At 43.2% G+C, this 20577-nt stretch overlaps 1 protein-coding gene across 2 annotated transcripts; it reads left to right on the top strand.

Moving 5' to 3' along the window:
- The first annotated feature begins 266 nt into the window (after positions 1–266).
- Positions 267–20362, top strand: TBPL1 (TATA-box binding protein like 1). Of its 2 annotated transcripts, none has more exons than XM_066614791.1 (7): positions 267–422; positions 11565–11750; positions 14900–14982; positions 15095–15158; positions 17678–17781; positions 17865–17959; positions 18958–20362. In XM_066614791.1, the coding sequence occupies exons 2-7, from the start codon at positions 11616–11618 to the stop codon at positions 19035–19037; spliced, it is 561 nt and encodes a 186-aa protein (XP_066470888.1). In that variant the 5' UTR covers positions 267–422; positions 11565–11615; the 3' UTR covers positions 19038–20362. The 2 variants fall into 2 exon arrangements, with proteins under 2 accessions (XP_066470888.1, XP_066470895.1); XM_066614798.1 differs by lacking the exon at positions 267–422 and adding an exon at positions 515–779.
- The last annotated feature ends 215 nt before the right edge of the window (positions 20363–20577 follow it).

Below are 20577 nucleotides of genomic sequence, written 5' to 3' on the forward strand. Positions count from 1 at the left end.
GGCCATCAGTCCCACTTCCACATGACCCTCTCTTTAGGACCCACTTGAGACACGCCCACTTCTGCAGCGGCGCGGGAGCAGGAGGGCTACGTCACGACCAGTATCAGAACGCGAAGCCCCGCCCCCTTGCCGGCCACGCCCCCTCTTTGCCTTCCAGCGGACCCTCGCGCCTGGTTGACTCCTCCCTCCCTCTCGGAGCCTGGCGGACACTAACCGGAAGTTGGTGCCTGAAGCGGAAGCCCGGGGCCTCTCTAGGAGACAGGGCCAGGGCCGCGTCTGTGGTGTTCTCGCGCTTTGTGATGTTGTATTGTGTGCGGCCTGGGGACCCGGAACAGTAGACGAGCGGAGGCGACGTCGGGTCGCGTGGCGCGGCGTGGGTGGGGGCGTGAGCCCGAGCCCGAGCCCGAGCCCGTTGGAGTCCGGTGAGCGGGAGGAGAGAGCGGTTCCGCCTGGAACGGCAATAACGGTCTTCGCGCTCCGGGCCGGGGTTGGGAAAGGGGGAGCGCTGTGGCGGGGAGGGCTCCCCCCTCGGCCAAGGGCCGGCAGGGAGGCGCGGCCGGCGCCGGAGCCCGAGCTCGGGTCTTGGGTCTGTCAGCGCGGCTGCTCCCGGCCTCGGGAACAAGGAGGGTCCAGTCCCGTCCCCCCCCCCCCGCCTTGCGCGGGACACGCACAGCGCCTGGCCTGCGAGGGGAGAGCAGGGAACGGGCCGCCGCCTCTGCGGGCACTGCGTCTCCTGGCACCCTGCAGGCTCGCCTTGGAAGCAGCCCTGAGGAAGGAGGGTCAGCTCTCGCTCCTGTCATCCCGTATGCACGTGTGTGTGTGTGTGGGCATCTCTCTCTCTCTCTCTCTCTATAGATACATAGCGAGGGCCAGACACACACAGATGCGTGTGTGTATGGCCATTCTCCCCATCTAGATAGGTAGATAGATAGAGATGGACGCACACGCGCGCGTGGCCATCACCCCCCTGTGTGTGTATCAAAAATATGGCCATCCCAATAGTGTAATTGGTGGCTCCTTCCCAGTCAGTAGTCTGTCTCTGTTTCCCACAGCCAGGAGGCTATAAGCATCTAGGGGTTCTGATCACTTTGAAACAGTAAGAATCTAGGGGAATTTTATTAGGATTAAAACAAGTGGCCTAATACCAAAATTCCCACTAAGAGGTCTGCTCCACTGTGCAAAACCCTTGCTTGCCAAGGAATACCAAGCTCCATGCTGCACAGAGTTAGGCTTTGATGGAGTTTGTTTTGCGCATCTTGGAGGGGACAGTGTTTGAAAATATCTTCACGAGTAGGTGGAATGTGCATTTTTAAAACCCACATAATGATTGATTGCTTTGTATGTTAAAACTTTTATTTGTACAGGTCAAACACCTGTGTCTCATGTGTTGTATTTTAAAATTGTGCTGTCCCTGGAGTCTAGAAAACATCTGTTTTTTTCTGTAGCTTCTTTTATTAAGGGGAGATGTTACTTTGCCATTAGAAATACTTCAAACCCTCATAATTTGTGGCATGTAGTTGTGAGGCTGTTCTAGATGCTGCTATGTGGATATTATAACAGAATTTGTTGTTTTCTAAATAAAACATAAGAAAAGAGTCCAATTGCACCTCTTAAGATGAACGGAAATTATTATTTTGGAAGAGGTGATTACAAATGGAATAAAATATCAGGGTTTTGAGGCTGTATAGTTTTGGGTGGTTTATGACACTTTGGCACTGGTATAAATCCTCATAGCAATTTAGATCACTGGTTGTCAAACTTTTAGCATCAGGACCCTCTTTTTAGAATGAGAATCTGTAAGGACCTGTCAGGTGTGATGTCATGACCAGAAATGACATCACCAAGCAGGAAAATTTTTAACAATCCTAGGCTGCAATCCTACCTACACTTACCCAGGAGTCCCATTTACTATCATTGTTAAAAGAATATACATAGTAGCTTGTTAAAAGTACAGGTCTGTCACATTTCCCCAAATGTAGCCACATACCATAGTAGCATCAAGTCTAATATATTAAAAATAAAATATTGAAATGAATGGGAATCCACTAGAAATTGGTTTGGGCCCACCTAGTGGGTCCCAACCCACAGTTTGAGAAACACTGATTTAGATAGATGTTAACTCTAACTCTCATTAAGATTGACCATACCAAGGTTTATTCAAAGCTCTCCACAACTACTGTCACATCTTATTTGTAATATCAAGGTTCTGTCACTGTCTCTGCCTCTACCCAGCCTACCCCTACACCAGTGTTATTCAAACTGTGAGGCGCAGCTCCTTAGGGAGGCGCCAGGAACTCAAAGGGGAGGCGCAGGATGTCCTCTTGCAGCGATACAGTCACGCCCCTGGGCAGAATATGAGCCCGTCTTCTGCGCTTTTTTTTAAAGCAGAAAAAACAGGAGTTGCTCAACTTCTCCCCTCCCCCCCAGTGACTGTGAGAGTGGCTGCTGCCACCCTGCCCTCTTCTCCCTGCACTCCGAGGCTGTCGCCTTCTATGTTCGCTGCATGTTGTTTCCAAAGCTCTTTGACTCCAACCCCCATCTGGCAAGTACCAAGCATGCTCATTTTGCAGTCCTTGTCCTTGCTGACTGTCAGAAAGAAACCCTCCTTGATCCTTGTCGGGTTGGTTCCTAGTTCCCAGCCTGGGATTGCTTCTCATCAAAGTGAAATCTCTCTTTTCAACCTCCTCCCTCTTCCACTCCCCCTTCCCATCTCCAAACCTTCCTGCTTTTCTCCCCCTCCCCAAATAAAATGCTTCCTATTTTACCAGTCACAAGGGGTCTTAAAAGTTGTTTCCATGCAGTTGGCAAAGGGGGGGGAGAGAGAGAGAGAGAGAAGCACACACTTTACTTGGCCAGGAGCAGAAAAAGGGTACTGTTTTTAAAGTGATTTATTAATCTTGTTGTTTGATTGAAGAGGAGAGGCTGTATTTTTAAAGTGATGAATCTTGCTATTTGAAGGGAATACTTTTCAGCCATTGATGAAGTGATGGCCAGCCCAATCCTATCCACACATTCCTGGGAGTAAGCCCCATTGACTCTAATGGGACTTACTTCTGAGTAGGCATGTGTAGGATTGGGCTGTGCATCTCCAAGTATAGGAGACAAATCAGCTTCCCAACCAAACCCTTATCAGCTCTGATATATTTTCATGGTCTATTTTTGTTTTCCCCACCAGCTGTTGGAAAAATTTAATTTCATTAAATTAATAAAGGGTTCAATCCTATCCAAGGAGAATGGGAGAAATGACTAGTTGGATTGGGGTCCACAGAGGTGTGTGTGTGTAATGTTGGTCAGACTGGTTATTCACAAAGTTCATTTGATAAAAGAATTCTATTGGTATGCTTACAAAGTTAAAAAAAATGAGTCTTCCTGGACCAGACAAAATCTGCCTACTCCAGCATCCTGGCTCCAACAGTGATCAGCAGCTGATCATTTATAAAGCATGTATATTGCTGTGTATTAATAATATATTTTTAAGATCTGCATTTAATTAATGATATGATTATAATTAATATTAATATAGTTAATATTTCTGGCCACTTCCTGTTTAATGATGTCACTTCCAGCCGTCAGGAACATGATGGGGAGTCATGGCCAACAGCCGCGGGGGGGGGGGGGGGTCAAGGGAACCACTGGCTGGAAAAGTTTGAGTACCACTGCCCTACACTGTCTTGTATTATCTTCCATCTCAATGGTTTTTGGAATCCAAGCTTTGCATTAACAGCTAGTATTCAAAAATATGAGTGATGTAGTTGATAACATGTAGTGTCTACATGATGTGTCTTAAACCCTACTAAACTAATATGGTTAAATGAAATGGAGTCAAGTGCTTCAGTGTAACTGGATTGTGGATTTGTCTCTCAGTCAGATAGTCTTGAATTTTGGGAGTCGAATCATTGCGTGTTTCTAGAAAAAAGATCCCTTAGATAATTCTAGATGGCTATGAGAACTTGCTTCTCTATCAGTTCTTGTACAGTTGGAGTGCATAGCAGTGAAATCAAGTTATATCTATGATCACAGGTGTTCATGTTTGCAAATCAGTCACTGTAGTGATGCTGTGGGTGGAAAGTGAAATATGTTTATTGAATGCCGTTTAGCAAATCAAGAAGACCGCCTGGTGTCTACCTTCTCTCTTCTACTTGGTTAGAATTCAAAGTGCTGACTTTGTTAGGAAAGAATTTTTAGAGAATGGAAAGAATCATAGAATCAGAGTGTTAGAGTTGGGAGGAAACTTGGAGGTGATCTGATCCTGCGCCTTGTTCAATGCAGGCAACTGTAGCATCACTGACAGGTGACCATCCAGCCTCTGAAAGCCTCCAATGGAGTGCCACCAACTGCACAAGCAGATTGTTTCAATGCTGAACAGCTCTTACAGGAGGGAAATTCTCCCTCATATCTAACCTAGATCTATTCCATGTAGTTTCAACTAATTGGTTCTAGTCCTGCTGCCAGGAAACACATAGAGCAAGTACTTCCTACCTTCTGCTTGAAGTCCTTCAGATACTTCAAGACAGTTATTATATTTCCCCTTAGTCTTCTCTTCCTCAAACTTAAACATACAAAGACCGTTTTTAACAGATCTGATATTATTTGGTTTCCAGACTCCTTACCATCTTAGTAGCCCCCTGAATCCACCTTATCAATGTCCTTCTTAAAAACCCAGGACATAGTATTCCAGTTGAGGTCTGACTACTACAGCATAGAGTAGAACTATTCCTAACTATAACACAAACCAGCAATGCATTAGCTTTTTGCTTGTTTATTTTTTGCCACTAAATTACTAATGCTGATTAGTTAGCTTGTGGTCCTGTGCAGATTTACTCAGGAGTAAATCCTATTGTAGTCAGTAGATTTACTCCCAGGAAAGTGCATACAGAATTGGAACTTTACAGTCCAATCCTACCTAAAGTTCCATTTGCTAATGGTGTTGCACCAGTGGGGGCGTGTGCTATATTCCACGGGGGAGTTTAATGCCTTGAACATTTGCTTCCTTGCCTCAGGGTAAGCTCTAACCACCCTACTGGGTCTACTTGGACCTGCACCAATGTATAGAGCTGGCACAAATTTGAGTGGACCTGAGAAGGAGGATAGGATATTGGCATCATTATCCCTGCCCTTGTCTCCTCATTCTTTCCCCTTTCCACCCTGTTCTGCCCATCTCCCTTCTGTTCACCCCCATGCTGACTTACCTGCAGTGAGGCTTGTTGGAAGTTTGTTGGCTCATGGGAATGGCTGCACTGTATGGTGTGTCATGTTTATGACAGCCATAAAGGACCTTATACTGCCAAAAACACTAGTTCTTGTAGTGTAAGGCCCTCTTATGGTTGGATTTAGTTTTCTCATCTGCACTTGTGCCTCTGATTTGTGTGTATGTGTTCCTGTATGCAGGACTTTGCAGTTGTCCCCACTGAACTTTATCTTGTTGCTATGTGCCTGATGATCACAACTGTCAAGATAATTTTGAACTTTGATTTGGTATTTCAGGATGTTGGTTATCCCTCCCCCCACTCTGGTTTGTGACATCTGCAGATTTGATAAGCACTCACTTTACCACCCCATCCAGGTCACTTATAAAAATGTTGAACTACACTGGGCCAAAGATTGTGGCTTTCTACTTAATACCTCCCCCAAGGTTGATGTGGAACCATTTAGTAACACTGACTGGGCACAGTTGTTTAACCAACTCTTAACCCATGAGTGGTAGTACCTTCTAGTACAGTGGTTCTCACTCCTTTAGCTCTGGAACACAGTTTTTAGAATGAGAATCTGTCTGGACCCACCGGAAGTGATGTCATGACTGGAAGTGACATAATCAAGCAGCAACCTTTTTAGTAATCCTACTCACACTTAACTCAGGAGTGAATCCCATTTACTATCATTGTTGAAAGCATATTCATAGTAGCCCGTTAAAAATACAGATGTGTAACATTTCCCCAAATGCAGTCACATACCATGGTAGCATTAAGTCTAATACGAGATTCAAAATAAATTCAAAATAAAATATTTTATTTATATTTATAAATAAATAAATATTTATAAATAAATATTTATAAAATATTATTTTACTCATAAATTCAAAATAAAATATTGAAGTAAATGGCGACCCACCTGAAACTGGCTTGCAACCCACCTAGTGGGTCACAGTAGTTTGAGAAACAGTTTGAGAAACATTGTTCTAGTACATTTCACCATTTTATCCATAAGGATATCATGGGAGACTGTCAAATGCTTTGCTGAAATTTAGGTACGCTACGTCCAAAGCATTTCCACTGACTACCAGACTACAGGTATAACCTAATTATCCATGGATTTTTCACCCATGGTTTTATCTCAACACCATGAGAAGGGCCCTTTCAATTAAAAGAAAAACAGTAGAAGAAAAAAGAAAAACATTAAACTAGCCTTGTTAATGCGAGAGAGGGCAACCGACTGACAATCCGTCAATCATTCTCTCTCCAGGCACTTAGAACAGCTTTACTCCAAGGCAAGCAACCCCTCCCTTTCCCCTGAGCACGTGAAAGAAAGATAATTTGCTCTGGTTGAAAGGAGGGGTCACTGGCTCAGAGTGAGGCCTTTCTAAGCGCCTGGAGAAAGACTGATTGATGGATCATCTGCCTAATGACTTTGTCTTACATCACAAAGGTCAGCAAGGTTGTTTTAAAATTGCCTAGCAAAGAGACATTGTTTTTTAAATGATTTGCTTTAATGCAATTTTTGCCATCCACCTGAGTTTGTGAACAAAACCCTCGCGAATGAGACTCAGCCTGTAGTTGCTCTGTCCAAGAAGATGAGATTATTAATAATATTTATAGACTGCTTTTTCAAGAAGAATAATGCACAAAACATAGTAAAATCTTTAACTAACACACACACACAACAGTAGCAACAACCAATGGAAAAGACACCATGCTGGGGTCAGAGGGACTGTTGTTCTCCCCTTGCTAAATACAAGAGGATATCGGATTAGTCTGATATAACCTGTTCCTGATAAACCCATGCTTGCTCCTAGAAACCACCTAATTATTTTTTAAGGATTCACAGATGTTTCACTTGACAATCTGTTTCAGGATCTTTCTGGCTATTGATATCAAGTTAACCATTAGTTTCCTGAGTCCTTCTTTTTAAAAGAGGGATGACATCTGCTCATTTCCAGACCACGGACTGTTCACTCACTCTCCAGGAGTTTTCAAAGGTTACACTCAGTAGCTCCAAGATTCGCAGACTCCTTCAATATCCTCAAGTGTAGTTCATCTGATCCTGGGGATTTAACGGCGCAATCCAAACTGCACCCTATGCTGGTGCCAGTCCCTTGTGTCGACCTCCAGGTGTCACAAAAGTGCTGTAAGGCACTTCTGCACCACCATGGGTAGGTTGGCACATGGATGTATGCTATCCTCCAGAGGCCGAATTGGACCTCGCTGCATTGGCACACGTAAATGTGACCTTGGCTAGTGCAGGGAGGGTGGACTGGCGGCTTTCTGTGGTGTCGGAGGGCGGGTGGCAGGCAGGTTGGGCCTGGGATGGGATGGAGCCAGGAACTGGCACTTAGGCCATATCTTAACACCCCTCTCAGGTGGTCTGGCCTAGCTCAGGCTGCTCAAATCTGCACTACCTTTTTAGGTGGTGCAGGTTCAAATAGCCCCATTTGGGCCACTGCCATGTGACACGGTGTAAAGGGAAGTGATTCTCCTTGCCCTGGGTTGTGCCATAGCCAACCCCAACACTGCACTGGATACAGCACAGGCCAACTGGCCTGCCTGTTCCAGCTCAGGATGGGATTGGGCTGTAAGTCATTAAAATTAACTAGGTGTTCCATGACCATCTCTTTACTTATCTCAAATTGTGATGCACCCAGTTCTTCAGTAGTGCAACTGTTAGATTATGGCTGCAATCCTATACACACTTTCCTGGGAGTAAGCCCCATTGACTAAAATGGGACTGACTTCTGAGTAGACATGGATAGGATTGGGCTCTAGGGCACCTAATTCTTGTGGGAGAAGACAAATGGAAAATAAGAATGGAGTAGTTCTGCCTTCTCTGTCATTTATTACCATTTCTGTGCACAAAAAGCTTAATATTTCTTTGACCTTCCTTTTCTTTTGGACATATCCAAAAACCCCTTTTTTGTTTTTCTCATTCCTTGCCAACTTCAGTTCATTCTGTACTTCAGTCATTCCTGCAGAAAGCAGGCTATACTGGTGTACTGTCCTTGTGTTAACTGTTTCTCCTCCGTCTCTCACGTGTTCCTCTCAACTTTTCAGAAAGCTCTTTGTGCAACAATGCTGGTCCCTTCAATATCTTCCAACTTCTCATGGGACTTGTTTGCAATTCTGCCTTCAATAGTTTTTCAAAAAATCCCATCCCCTTGTGCAGTTTTTCCTTTAACAGTTCTAACCATGGGATAAGACTTTCAGCCCAATCCTATTCAGCACTGGTGCAGCGGGGCGGCATGACCCACACTGTATTAACGCTGAAATTGTGCAGACTGTAGAGATAAGGGAACAAATGTTCCCTTGCCCTTTGTCAAGACGCAGGGCTTAATGTGACTATTCAAACCAGCTAAATTGTTGGCATAAGTCCGAATATTCCTATGTAGGGCTTTCAGGCCTGTGACTTGGATTAGGATACGGCAGAAGCCCTCCCCCCACCCGTCTTGAAACATCCACCTCGTTCCACCCTTCCTCTGCGCCACTCAGCACTGCACTTACCAGCGCTGGCAACCACACATCAGGATTTTGCGCTGGCAGGACAGCACAGGCCTTCCACTGGCGCTCCTTATTCAGAAGTCATTGCAAATGAGTTCCGACACATTTGCAAGGCAGTACCCCAATTTAGGATTGTGGTGCTAATTGTCCTCTGAGCCCACTGAAATTGGCTTTCCTGATATCAAAAATTCCAAGATGATGTGGTTGCGTTCACTTCCTTGATCAATTCTTCCCTGTTAGGAAGGATTAAATCCAGGCTATCTTGACTCCCTTGTTCCTTCCTTCACCATCTGAATGACAAAGTTCTTCATGAGGCAAGTCAAGAATTTATTGTTTCTCCAAAACTCAGGTGATTTAGACTTTCAGTAGATGTCAGGATAGTTGAAGTCCCCCATTACCACTGTGGCTTGTCACTTGGAAAGTATGTATAGAAGAAGCAGGAGGAGGGTTGGCTGATGGCAAAAAAGCCTGAAAAATTAGGTGAGTAGGGAGAACAGAGAAGAGATGGTGGGAACTGGAATGGTTATCCTCTGTAACAGTCATATCTGAAAACCTGTGCATGAAATAAGGAACATTATAGACTTATTCACACATACCTCTGAACTTTGTAAGCCTATGTATGGTCAAACATGTTAGTTCCCTCCAGGCATGTCTCTTGCTCATATCTGCACTCATAAAACACAAAGTTTGAGTTTGACCTGTTTAATCATTACTCAAAATCAGGGGTGTCCAAAGTTTTTGGCAGGAGGGCCACATCAGCTCTCTGACACTGTGTCAGGGGCCGGGGAAAAAAAGAATTAATTTACATTTAAAATTTGAATAAATTTGCATAGGTTTACATAAATGAATATATTAAAGATGAACTTATACGAATGAATGAAGGTCTTGCGATAGCTCAAGGCCTATAAAAGGCCTTGCACAAAGCAAGGCTGGCCTTTCCTTTGCTACTGCTGCTGCATCACAGACATGAAACAGCAAGCAGTGGAGGAAGCCCTCATCCCACAGCTCACATGAGAGGTCAAACAGTCGCCCTCACATTGAGATTAGTTGCGTTGGGCCAGAGTGGGCTCCAACAAATCTCAGGAGTGCCAGAGGCTCATTGAAGACTGGGAGCTCCCTGAGGGCCGCATTGAGAGGCCTTGAGGGCCGCAAGTGGCCCCAAGGCCGGGGTTTGGGCACCCCTGCTCAAAATCATAGTGATTTTCCAACTTTGACCTTCTCTAAGAAATATTTCAGAATTACAAATGTTAGTCTGTTGCAGGCAACATCTATTGAGAAATATTGCTGCAAAGTGAAAAAAAGGCAAGCAATTTGTCTTCACATTTTAAAATGAACTTTACTTAGTTAAGCTCTGTTATCATAAGCAGTAATTGGACACAGAATTAAATCCTTCTGCTACTGACTTTCAGAAGATGTTAAGAATTTTGCCTGTAGAACTCCCATATAATCCTGTCATCACCTTCCCCCAGTGCAAGATTCACAAAGAGAATTTTTTCTCCATCTCCCAGCTGTCAGATTAGGACACAAGCTGGTATATGAGCTTATTTTGTGAAGCTTTTAAAACAGCAGCAGAACAATCTGCACTTTCATTTTTCTTTCTAAGTTGATATCTAGATTCAGCTAAGTAAAGATCTGGTGGTTGGCGGAGTTCTGGTTTTTTAAAAATTTCTTCTTTTTTCAGAGCGCCACATACACAGGAATTGCAGTCTATTTCCAGATATAGTGGTGCTTAAACACTTATTGCTAAAGGACAGCTGTTAGAAATTGAACCTGAGAGTAGGATTATTTTGGTAGGATAAAAGGAGATCCAGATTTCACTGTTACTCTGCTACATTTTTTTTTTTTTTTTGCAGTGCATTACTGAGATGTAATTTGAGTGCTCTTTGCATGTTGCCATCATGTTTCTATTACAGTGTCCATAAGAAATGCTTTCTGTAATCTGTGGGTAATTAGTAGATTCCACCCATTCCTGGAGAAAGATGACACAGTCCCAGTTTAATGTGGCTTTACTCCTCCCATTTCTACCACAATTTATGCAGTATCCTTGGGCATGGTTCCATTTGTGATGAGCAAACTTGTAATTAGTTCCAGATCCAGTGGCAGAATTCCTTTAGCACAGAGACAGAAGAGTATGCGTTCTGCTCTTAGTTCTCATAGAATTTGCTCTTCTGCTTCAGGGGTCACCATGGGTGAAATCCATAAGCCTCTTCCTCAGATTAACCAGAAGCAGGAAATGCCAATTCACAACTCCCTCATGCTCCTGTTTCCCAGCTTCTGTACTATGTGCAGCCCACTTTTTGAATCAGGAGCATAAGCAGCAGCTGTGTTCCCAATCTGATTTCACCAAGGGTCAAGTTCCTTGACTGCAGGAACTTGTAATCAAGTCTGTAATATGTCAGTAGGCTTTCTCAGAAATATGGAATATCTCCAGTGTTGGTTTAAGCATAAGATGGATATGGAAAAGGCATCATTTCTTATCCTAAGAGTATTTAAAAAAAAACACAACAAGCTTTAGTGCGAATATAGAAAGCAAGTTTGTTCGTGACAGAAGATCGAAAGAGAATGAAATCTATCTTGCAAATGCTTTAACAGTCTTTACAGTCTTCTTAGTTTTATTATCTTTGCAACAAATAGATGCCAGTTACTTTGGATTACAAAAAAGAACAAATATTGCTACATGAAGAGAGAGAGAGAGAGAGAGAGAGAGAGAGAGAGAGAGAGAATGGTCCTCTTTTTTTCAAAGGATGTCTTCTTTTAGGGGGCTGACAAGTGTTAAACCTTTCGTACAGATAATTGTTTGACTGCACACAACAACAGTATTTATATACTGCTTTTCAACACACCTATTTTCTTTCTTAGGATGTGATCTTCATGGTGTCGTGGCAGGAATCTGAGTTTTAAGTTACCCCAATGGATGCAGAGAGTGATGTTGCATTGGACATTTTAATCACAAACGTAGTTTGTGTCTTCCGAACAAGATGTCATTTAAATCTGCGAAAGATTGCATTAGAGGGAGCAAATGTAATATACAAGCGTGATGTTGGGGTAAGTGACCTATCTTCTCAGATCTGGTGTTGCTCATTAGTCCAGAGGTTCTCAAACTACCTGATTTTGGGTGGGTCGCAAAAAGCTGGGCAGCGCCGTCTTGGATTCTGGCAAAATGAGCTGGGTGGTGCCATTTTGGATTCTGGCAGTGGGCGCTGCCATTTTCCAAGCCTGCATCAGATGTGTATGGGACAAGCTTCTCTCCCTCAGGGTCTAAAAGAGCGGCATGCACAGGCACAAAGGAGCAATGCAGCACCTGTGTCATTTCTCCAGTGAGCGTGGCTGTGTTGGCAGGGCAAGGCAGAGTAGAGCAGAGCCTGTCTCTTGAATTTCAGGTGGGAGTCTTAAGCTGCCCCTTCCTCCCCCCTTGCCTTGGATGGGCTCCTTTGAAAAGCTTCTTGCACAAAGGGAGGATTCAGGGCTCAGAAAGGATCTTCCTCCCATAATGAAGGATTCACTTGGTGAAAGTTTTGATGTGCAGCAAAATGCAGAAAGTGTATTTCTTTCTATACAGAAACTAAAGCACTCCCAGGAGAGGGAGGGGTGGGAGAACTGGGCTGTTCATGTGGGTGATCAGAGGGCTAGGAGAAATGGGGTGGGGGGAAGTGGGGTGAGTGGACTGAGCATGTGGGTGATCAGAGGGCTAGGAGAGATGGGCTGGGGAGAACTGGGATGAGTGGACTGAGCATGTGGGTGATCTGCAGGGCCAGGAGAGATGGAAGACTCCCGTCTTACAGGTGTGCAGACAAGTCTGGTTTTGCTCTATCTATAGGAGGCTTCAGGTTAGTTAGTGCCATGAATGCTGATGGGCATATTCAAAATATATCAATGCCATGCTCAACACTAGCTGGAAGCAAGCACACCCTTCACACACATCTCATTACAAGAAGTATATTGAGTTTTACAGGTGGCATGCTTGGTAGCAATGGTAGCATGGGGCAGAGAATTGGAAAAGCTTCTGTGCTGGAATGTTTTCTCTGGTCATTTGAAGTTTATGAGTTCCTAGGTGAGAACCTGGAAGTGATGTCCCTTCCTGCTTAATGACATCACTTCCGGCTTTGGCATCACAGTGGCATCACTTCCTGCTTGATGATGTCACTTCCGGGCATGACATCACGTCTAGGTTACTGACATCACTTCCGGTGGGTTCTGGACAGATTGTCATGAAAAGTGTATCCTGGTCTAAAACTCCCGAGAACCGTTGCATTAGTCAATATATAACCATTGGGCATTGTTTGTGTTGTGAATGTCACTGGTCAGTTTCAGACGTAAGTGAGAACTCTGGTCTCCTGCTATGCAGTTGAATCCTAGAGAGCCATCTGCTTATGCGCTCTGCTCACTTTGTCTTCTCTTACATGTGAGAGGAGGAAGAAATCTTTTACTTTCACATTGATGTTAACCACAATTTCTTATTATGTCCAGACTTGAGAACCGTGGTTTACTTAAATAAAAGGTTTCCATCTTCTCATCTTCCCTGTTCAAAGGGTGTATGTGTGCACAAGTGTAGCTCTCCAGGGCTCATTTACAGAGTAAGAAATGATAGTTTCTCATTATATTTGAACCATGTCACTGAACATGCAGTAGACTATTTTAGTATTTCAGTGGTCCAAATCATAGGGTTTGTTCTTTTTACAGCTGCTGAACTTAGAGCAGCGTAGGTGATAGTAAAATACTGAGCTTGGAAGACATCTGTTGTCATATTTAGCAGTGCTGGAATCAGTTTTCTAGGGGCCCTGGCACAAAGGTCTTTGCAGGCCCCCCATTAAGGCTCCATTCACTTCCAGATGTCACATTGGGCTCTTCCACTGCTACAGATTCTGAGGCTTCAGGGTTCAATCCAGCCAGCTTTGATGGCTATGTTATGTGCTACATACGCAGCGCAGATGTGTTGCATATTGTTCACATGTAAATTTTCCCAAAGTACCTTCCTCCATGTTTTGTCCCCCAGGATCATCTTCTCATTTACATTGCTGCAGCAGGTGACATTGTGAACCATTTTTACTGCTATCATGACCTAAGTTGCACGGTGATAAGTGATGTATAACTTATGACCTGGTTTAACTTATGCATGATTCCACAGTCTGCAGCAGTAGAGACCAGCCAAACAAGCTGAGATGGGCCTTTTTGCCAGGACCAGGGTTGCCCTGGCAACTCAGTGTCTAATGGGAAGGCCAGATGTCTCAGTGTCCGAAGATATGCTTGAGAGCAAGGCAGCTGCCAAAGAGGCTGGCTGGAAGGCAGAAGATGTGTGTAGAAGTAATTGCCATTACTTCTTGGAAGGCAGAATTCAACCTTAAGAGGTGTGAAATGACCTACATTGTTAATTGCTGTCCAACATTAATAGGAATTTTAAAATGGAAACTTTAAACCCTTACCATTTAAAAACTATACAGTGGATTGTCTTTATTTTATTTTCACATATTTATATCACCCTTATTCCAAGGAGCTGGGGGTGGTACACATAGTTCCTTCCCTCTTCTTGCCTTCACAATAACTCTATGAGGTAGCTTAGGCTATGACTAACCCAAGGTGAACCAATGGGGACTGTCCAAATCAGGATTTGAACTTGGATCTTCCCAGTCTGACTCCTGACCCATTTCACCATCTTGGCTCTTAACCCCAAGAAAAGGGTGCACCTCCTTATCTCATTGAACTTTTTAATCTAATCTATATGGATGAAAGTAAAAGATGTGTTTTTGGGGATGCAGATCTTCAGTCATAAATGTGGTACAGGTTTACCAAGTAAACCTTTCACAGGGAATTGTCTGAATTACCAAATTTTGGCCATTTTGACTCATTCTTCTGGAATTTGGCCAGAATAAACTCAATATTGGAAAGATTATCTGTGCCAGATTTTGTAATGGCAGGTTTTAGAGAAAATAGTCTGAAAATTCTGTATAATTGTAGAATGTAGAACGCAAATTAATTTATAATTGTATATAATTTGTAATTGTAGAATGCAAATTAAAACAAAAACACTTGAACATTCCAGCCTTACTATACAGGAACTCTGGTGCCTTTTTATAATAAAGTTTATGCTGCACTTCAACACAATGACAGCATTCAGCTCTGTAGTTCAATATTCTGTTCCGCTTCTATGGTAAGAGGTTTTTTCAATCTAAGATCAACATTTGTTCTATTTGTTTCAGAAAGTATTAATGAAGCTTAGGAAACCCAGGATTACAGCGACAATTTGGTCCTCAGGGAAAGTAATTTGCACAGGAGCTACAAGGTATACTTTGCGTGTATCTTTATTTCTCATTTTCCTACAAATTTACTTGTTGGTGAATATAGGACTTTATTTCTGTAATTTCTTAACCAATTGTTTTGTTTTTCAACTCTAGTGAAGAAGAAGCTAAACTTGGTGCCAGACGCTTAGCCCGAAGTCTGCAGAAACTAGGTTTTCAGGTAATTTGTCCAGTGAAATAAATCTAGGCTTATTCACTAGTGAATGTCTGAATTCACATAACCTCTGATTTAATAGATCTGATTCCAGAAGACTGCTGATTAATATTTCTTTACCCAGTACTTAACTGATCTGTGGAACTCCTTGCCACAGGTTCTTGTGATGACGCCTGGCCTAGATGTCTTTAAAAGGTGATTGGATTGATTTATAGAGGAGAAGTCCATCATGAGGTCACAAGTCATAATGGCTATATGCAACCTCCAGTTTTAGAGGTAGCCTGTCTGAATAGTAGATGCAAGGGAGTAGCAATGAAATGCAGGTATCCTATTGTCTCATATGCTCCCAGAAGCATCTGATGGGCCACTGTGAGATACGGGAAGCTGGACTGGATGGGCCCTTGGCCTAATCCGGCAGGGCTGTTCTTTTATTCTAATTAGTCTTACTGCTTAGCCAGGGATTCATAAATTTGCTAACCAGTGGTGAACATCCCTCCCATTTGGCATGTACTGCACTTTCAGATTTAAATCCTGTTTGTAGGAGAGAAACCTTCCTACAAGAAGGGTTTGCAGAAAGGAAAGAAGTGGTCCTGCTTTCTTTCTGCAAAAACTCACTGGGGTTGTGTAGTGTTGGCAGTTTCTGCAACTCTCCTGCTTGTGAGACAAACTAGGCAATTGCTTTCTCATGTGGAGGTTTGAAGGAAGGAAGCAAAAAGAGTCCCTGGCAGACATGCAAGCTTCCTTTCTGGAGATGTGGCTTAAAGCTGTAATCGTTTGATTTGGCAGCAGCCAGCTTTGTCTAGTCAAAGAACTGTTCCTTTAACAGAAGTGTTGCAGCTGCTGAGAGTTCATTTGACATTGTCAGTGAAAAGGTTTGTTTGCAATGAAATGAGAGCATGACTACAAAGACCAATGTGGATTATCTTTCAGCATTTAGTAGTATCATTGATTTGTGACTGCCACTGTCATCCTTAGGATAAACCATGTAAAGATGACTAACAACCTAATCCTGAGCTCCCGTGGCACGCAGCTGTGGCAGCAACGAAAACGGCTGCTGCCGCATCCTGTGCACCAACAGCAGCTGCAGGCGGCACCTCAGGGGAAGGGGGCTTTCATCCCCTTCTACTGGGTAAGGGAAGTAGTGTTCATGGGATGTTCACCCGCAATGGGAAGAGTGTTCATGTCGGATGTCGAGTCCCACACGAATACTCTGTATCTGGTAGAGTGGAGTTCCACTAGACCCGCCTCCCTCCCTCCCCTGGCACAACTCCCGCCCACCTCCCCACTCCCCAGAACACCTTCTCCCCCCTGCCCCTGCTTACCTTGGCTGTCCATGCGACCGCCTAGTGGCAGAGGCCAGGTGCCTGCCTGTGAGGCTTACCTGCCTGCCAGCGGTAAGCCTCACAAACATGCCTTATGGTATGTTTGCAACAGTGTGCACCGGGATTGGGCTCTAACGCAATTGGTGCAATATATTTCAGTCAACTGAAAATCATAATGCATTTTACAATACGTACATTCCAGGCAAAATTAAGCATCTTTGGGGTGCATTTCCTACTGAAATCAATAGGATTTAAAGATGCTTAGTTTTAGCTGGATTGTGCCCAGAGTTTCAACAGCTTTCAAGTATAAACATATAACTGTATTTGGAAGAACAATGATGCATGAAAAGAAAAAAGAAATTATTGTAGTTACAATATTCTAACCAGTATAGAGTTGTGAATGCCCTTGTGATATTGGCAGGGCTGGCTCTCGGTGAAAGCCCCTGCCATGTGAACAGTGAAGTCTCTGTACGCATTGGGGGGGGCTGGTTTTTATGGAGTGGGGTGTGGTGGCAGCTCCTTTTCTTCCCTGTTGGTGAATTGGTCAACTCCTACTCTCCTAATACAAGAGGAGAAAGACCCACTGTTTTCCTGTTCCCAATTTGTCAAGGGACTGGGGGAGGGGGAGTTGCCAGCAGTGGCTGTCCCTTCCCATTGGTGAATGGAGGGGGATGCAGTGATGGCAGCAGTGGTTCATCACTCTCAGAGGAGGAAGCTGCCACTGCTTCTGCATTCTCTGATGAGAATGATGGGGGTGGGGTGGGCTCAGAGTCCTTCAATGATAACATCTCCTTTCCTTCATGTTGTTGAATGAGCTTCCTCCCAGAGTTTCTAGGAGGAAGTCCATTTACAGAGAGGGAAAGCAGGAGGAGGCAGTAATGCTGTATGTCTCTTGCAGCCCACCTATCTCCCTGTCCACAAATGGGACTGTCCCTGCAGTGTGAGAGATTTGTCACAGTGCCGCCTATTAGCAATCCCTATTTGGGGTGTGGGGCCTCAGTGTTGGGCTGTGGGCCCTTGAACCAGTGTCCAACTTTGGTCACTTATGCTGCCATCCCTGGGTATTTGGGGTTTTTCTTCAACAGTGTAGTAAACAAGAAGGTATCTTAATTGAATTCATATAGAAATGTGCATAAATAAGTCCATATCAAATTATAGTAAATGTGCCCTAATATTTCCATGCCTTCTCTTTCCTTCCAAAAGGTGATTTTTACAGATTTTAAAGTTGTCAATGTTTTAGCAGTATGCAACATGCCCTTTGAGATCAGATTGCCAGAATTCACAAAAAACAACAGACCCCATGCAAGGTATAGTAAAGTTCAAATCCATTCACGCTTGTTACTTGATATTTTGAATTTCTTGTAATGAGTGTTGCTTTTCTGCTACCTAGTTATGAACCAGAGCTTCACCCTGCAGTGTGCTACAGAATAAAATCACTCAGAGCTACTCTACAGATTTTTTCGACAGGAAGTATCACCGTTACAGGTATTTGCTTTCTTGTGAATAGGTAACTTTCTGTGGGAGAGCTGGGTTGAAGTTATTATTTGTTCTGTGATTACTGGGTGTTACAAACTAAGAGCCAAACCCTGAGCCCTTAGCGCTGGTCCAGCACTGGCGCTGAGTGTCACAAATGTGCCATAAGGCACGTCTGTGTTCTGGGGAGGGGGAGGGTGGGGATAGGGCAGGGAGGAGGCATGTCAGGGGGGAGGGAGTGGGGTGGGAGGGAGGGAGGACCAGAGGAGCTCCCCTTCTCTGCATCCAGAGCCTCTGTGTCAGGCCACAGAGCCTCAACATGGAGGCTCTTGATTCTATGGCAGCCCAAGGGGTGCTGCAGAATCGAGTAACCCTGTAGCAGGGCTAATTGCATTACCTGCTGGAAGGGGACAAAAGTTAGTCACTTAAGCCAAATAATGTGGATTTAAGTTGCGCAAGATATATTCTGGAAGTAATTGCTGTTTCAGTAGTATTGCTTAACACTTTAAAAATTTTACTGTCCATGCCAACACAGCATGAGGAAACTTTTAACAGTGGTATATTGACTGGATTATGTTTGGATTGGACTGCATACTAGCCCATGGTTAAAGATATATCAGCATGGGAATATCCAGGCCATTGTATTATCAAAGCAAACTGCAGGGAGCCAGCTCTGGAGAAAGAATGTAACACTGCTGAGTTTTATGGCTCCTTCTCCTGTATGGAATTGATCAAATTGGCCCCTGATCTTCAGTGTGGCATGGCCCCGGGCTGGTCTCCAACACACATGGGAAGAGATGTGGCTTATTAGGGTGATACATATTGAATGAACGCTCTTGGAGGTGTTTGCTGCTTCAGTATTACTGCTTAAAATCATTCCATGGAAACATTTGTGTTTGGAATACCAGGCACAAGTAATGCTCAAGGCATGATTATAAAATAGTGACTTCAGTGGTTTGTTTTCTTCTATAGCCTGATTCTTTTTCATTTTTTCCCCCATTTACTCTCAGGGCCAAATGTAAAGGCTGTTGCCACTGCAGTGGAACAGATTTATCCATTTGTGTTTGAAAGCAGGAAAGAAATTTTATAATGTGCCACTTCGTGGTTGGATAACCTAACAAAGCACCTTTTATAAGACTGCTGCACATTGGACTAAAAAAGCAAAAAAGAAAATGAGGGAGAAAGGACAACTGGACCAACACAGCTGAGGAGGAGGTGCAAACTCTTGGCCACAGTAATAAACTCCAGTCCCTTTTGGATTTTATTTTGAACAGTGCTGTATTGTGAAAACAAAAGTTTACAAGATATTGAAATTGCTGCTTTTGACAAGACATTCTATTTATTTCTGCAGTAATTTCTGTGTGTTCATAAGCAGAATTGTCATGATATGCACTAACTTTGGAAACACTTCACTTGAGCTTGTGTTGTTTTTTTTTTGGGTTTTTTTGTGAATAGTCTTTTACATTTTTGTACGCTGACTGTTGGGCACCAAAGAAGCTGTAGACATTACCTTTTTCACCTGATGACCATGCACAAATAAAAGTCTGCAAAAACCTCTCTTCATACCTGTTCTGTTACATTCCTTCTCTCTTTTCTATTAACAATTGTATATTGGCAAAGTAAGTAGAGCAATGTAAGTGTAATATTTTGCTCATATTTTGTTCAGTTTTAGTGTGTGTATAAAGTGATCAGTAGCAGACTAGAGTGAAATGAATGGCAGATGCATAAGTGTTCCAAGTGCAGAATTTGGTTTGCTGTATTTTTCTTGTAGCTAAATGCAGAATTCAGAGGATTTCCTTCTTGCCGTGCTAAACAAGAATGTATTTTGGATCTTGATGGACTTTAGTGAAGAATGTGTCAAGTGTGAAGAGAAAATCTTCAAGTCTGAAGCATTTGGCTGTTGTAAAATCAACTATCCCTGGCTGCAGTCTAGAAGCAAGGTTTTTTTTTTGTTTGTTTTTAAAAGCTGTGCTATGAACTACTTCCAGTGATCTTAAATTTTCAGGATACACCATATTTCTCATTGATTAAGTCTTAGGCTAAGCGAAAAACTGTCCATATTTTTGCCAGATGTTGCTATAGTACTGTTATAAAATTTTTCTAAAAACGTTAATGAGCAACAAAGCTTGGCTGTGGCATGTAAGCTTGGGACTTGAAAAGCCAATATTGAATCTGTTGGTACATTTGCATATGGAACTGATAAGTGGTAAATCATAAGGGAAATGAAAATGCTACTCTTGCCATCTATAATAAATATGTAAAAATGCACCTATGTTTGTTTCCCATCTCTTAAGTTGCAAGAGGTGAACAAAATACAGATACAACTATTGCAGATTAATGTGCATTCAGCTACCGGTTTTGCACTTCACACTGAAATAAACTCAGTGGATCACTGTAAATAAACTTCTTTTGGAAGATGCTTTTATTTATTACTCTTATTCTGAAATACCATTAAGTACTATGACAGAATCTTGGGGGAAAGGACATGGGTAAAACCAACCTGTTTGGGGGAGGGGGGAGGAGAAAAACATGCTTACAAATAAAGTGATCTCTTAATGGAAAACAAACAATGCTTCAGAACTGTTGTTTGAGACAACCAATATTTTCTTCCAGCAAAGAAAATGCTTTAC

This window comes from Tiliqua scincoides, chromosome 1 (genome assembly GCF_035046505.1).
Source record: "Tiliqua scincoides isolate rTilSci1 chromosome 1, rTilSci1.hap2, whole genome shotgun sequence".
Classification (NCBI taxonomy): domain Eukaryota; kingdom Metazoa; phylum Chordata; class Lepidosauria; order Squamata; family Scincidae; genus Tiliqua; species Tiliqua scincoides.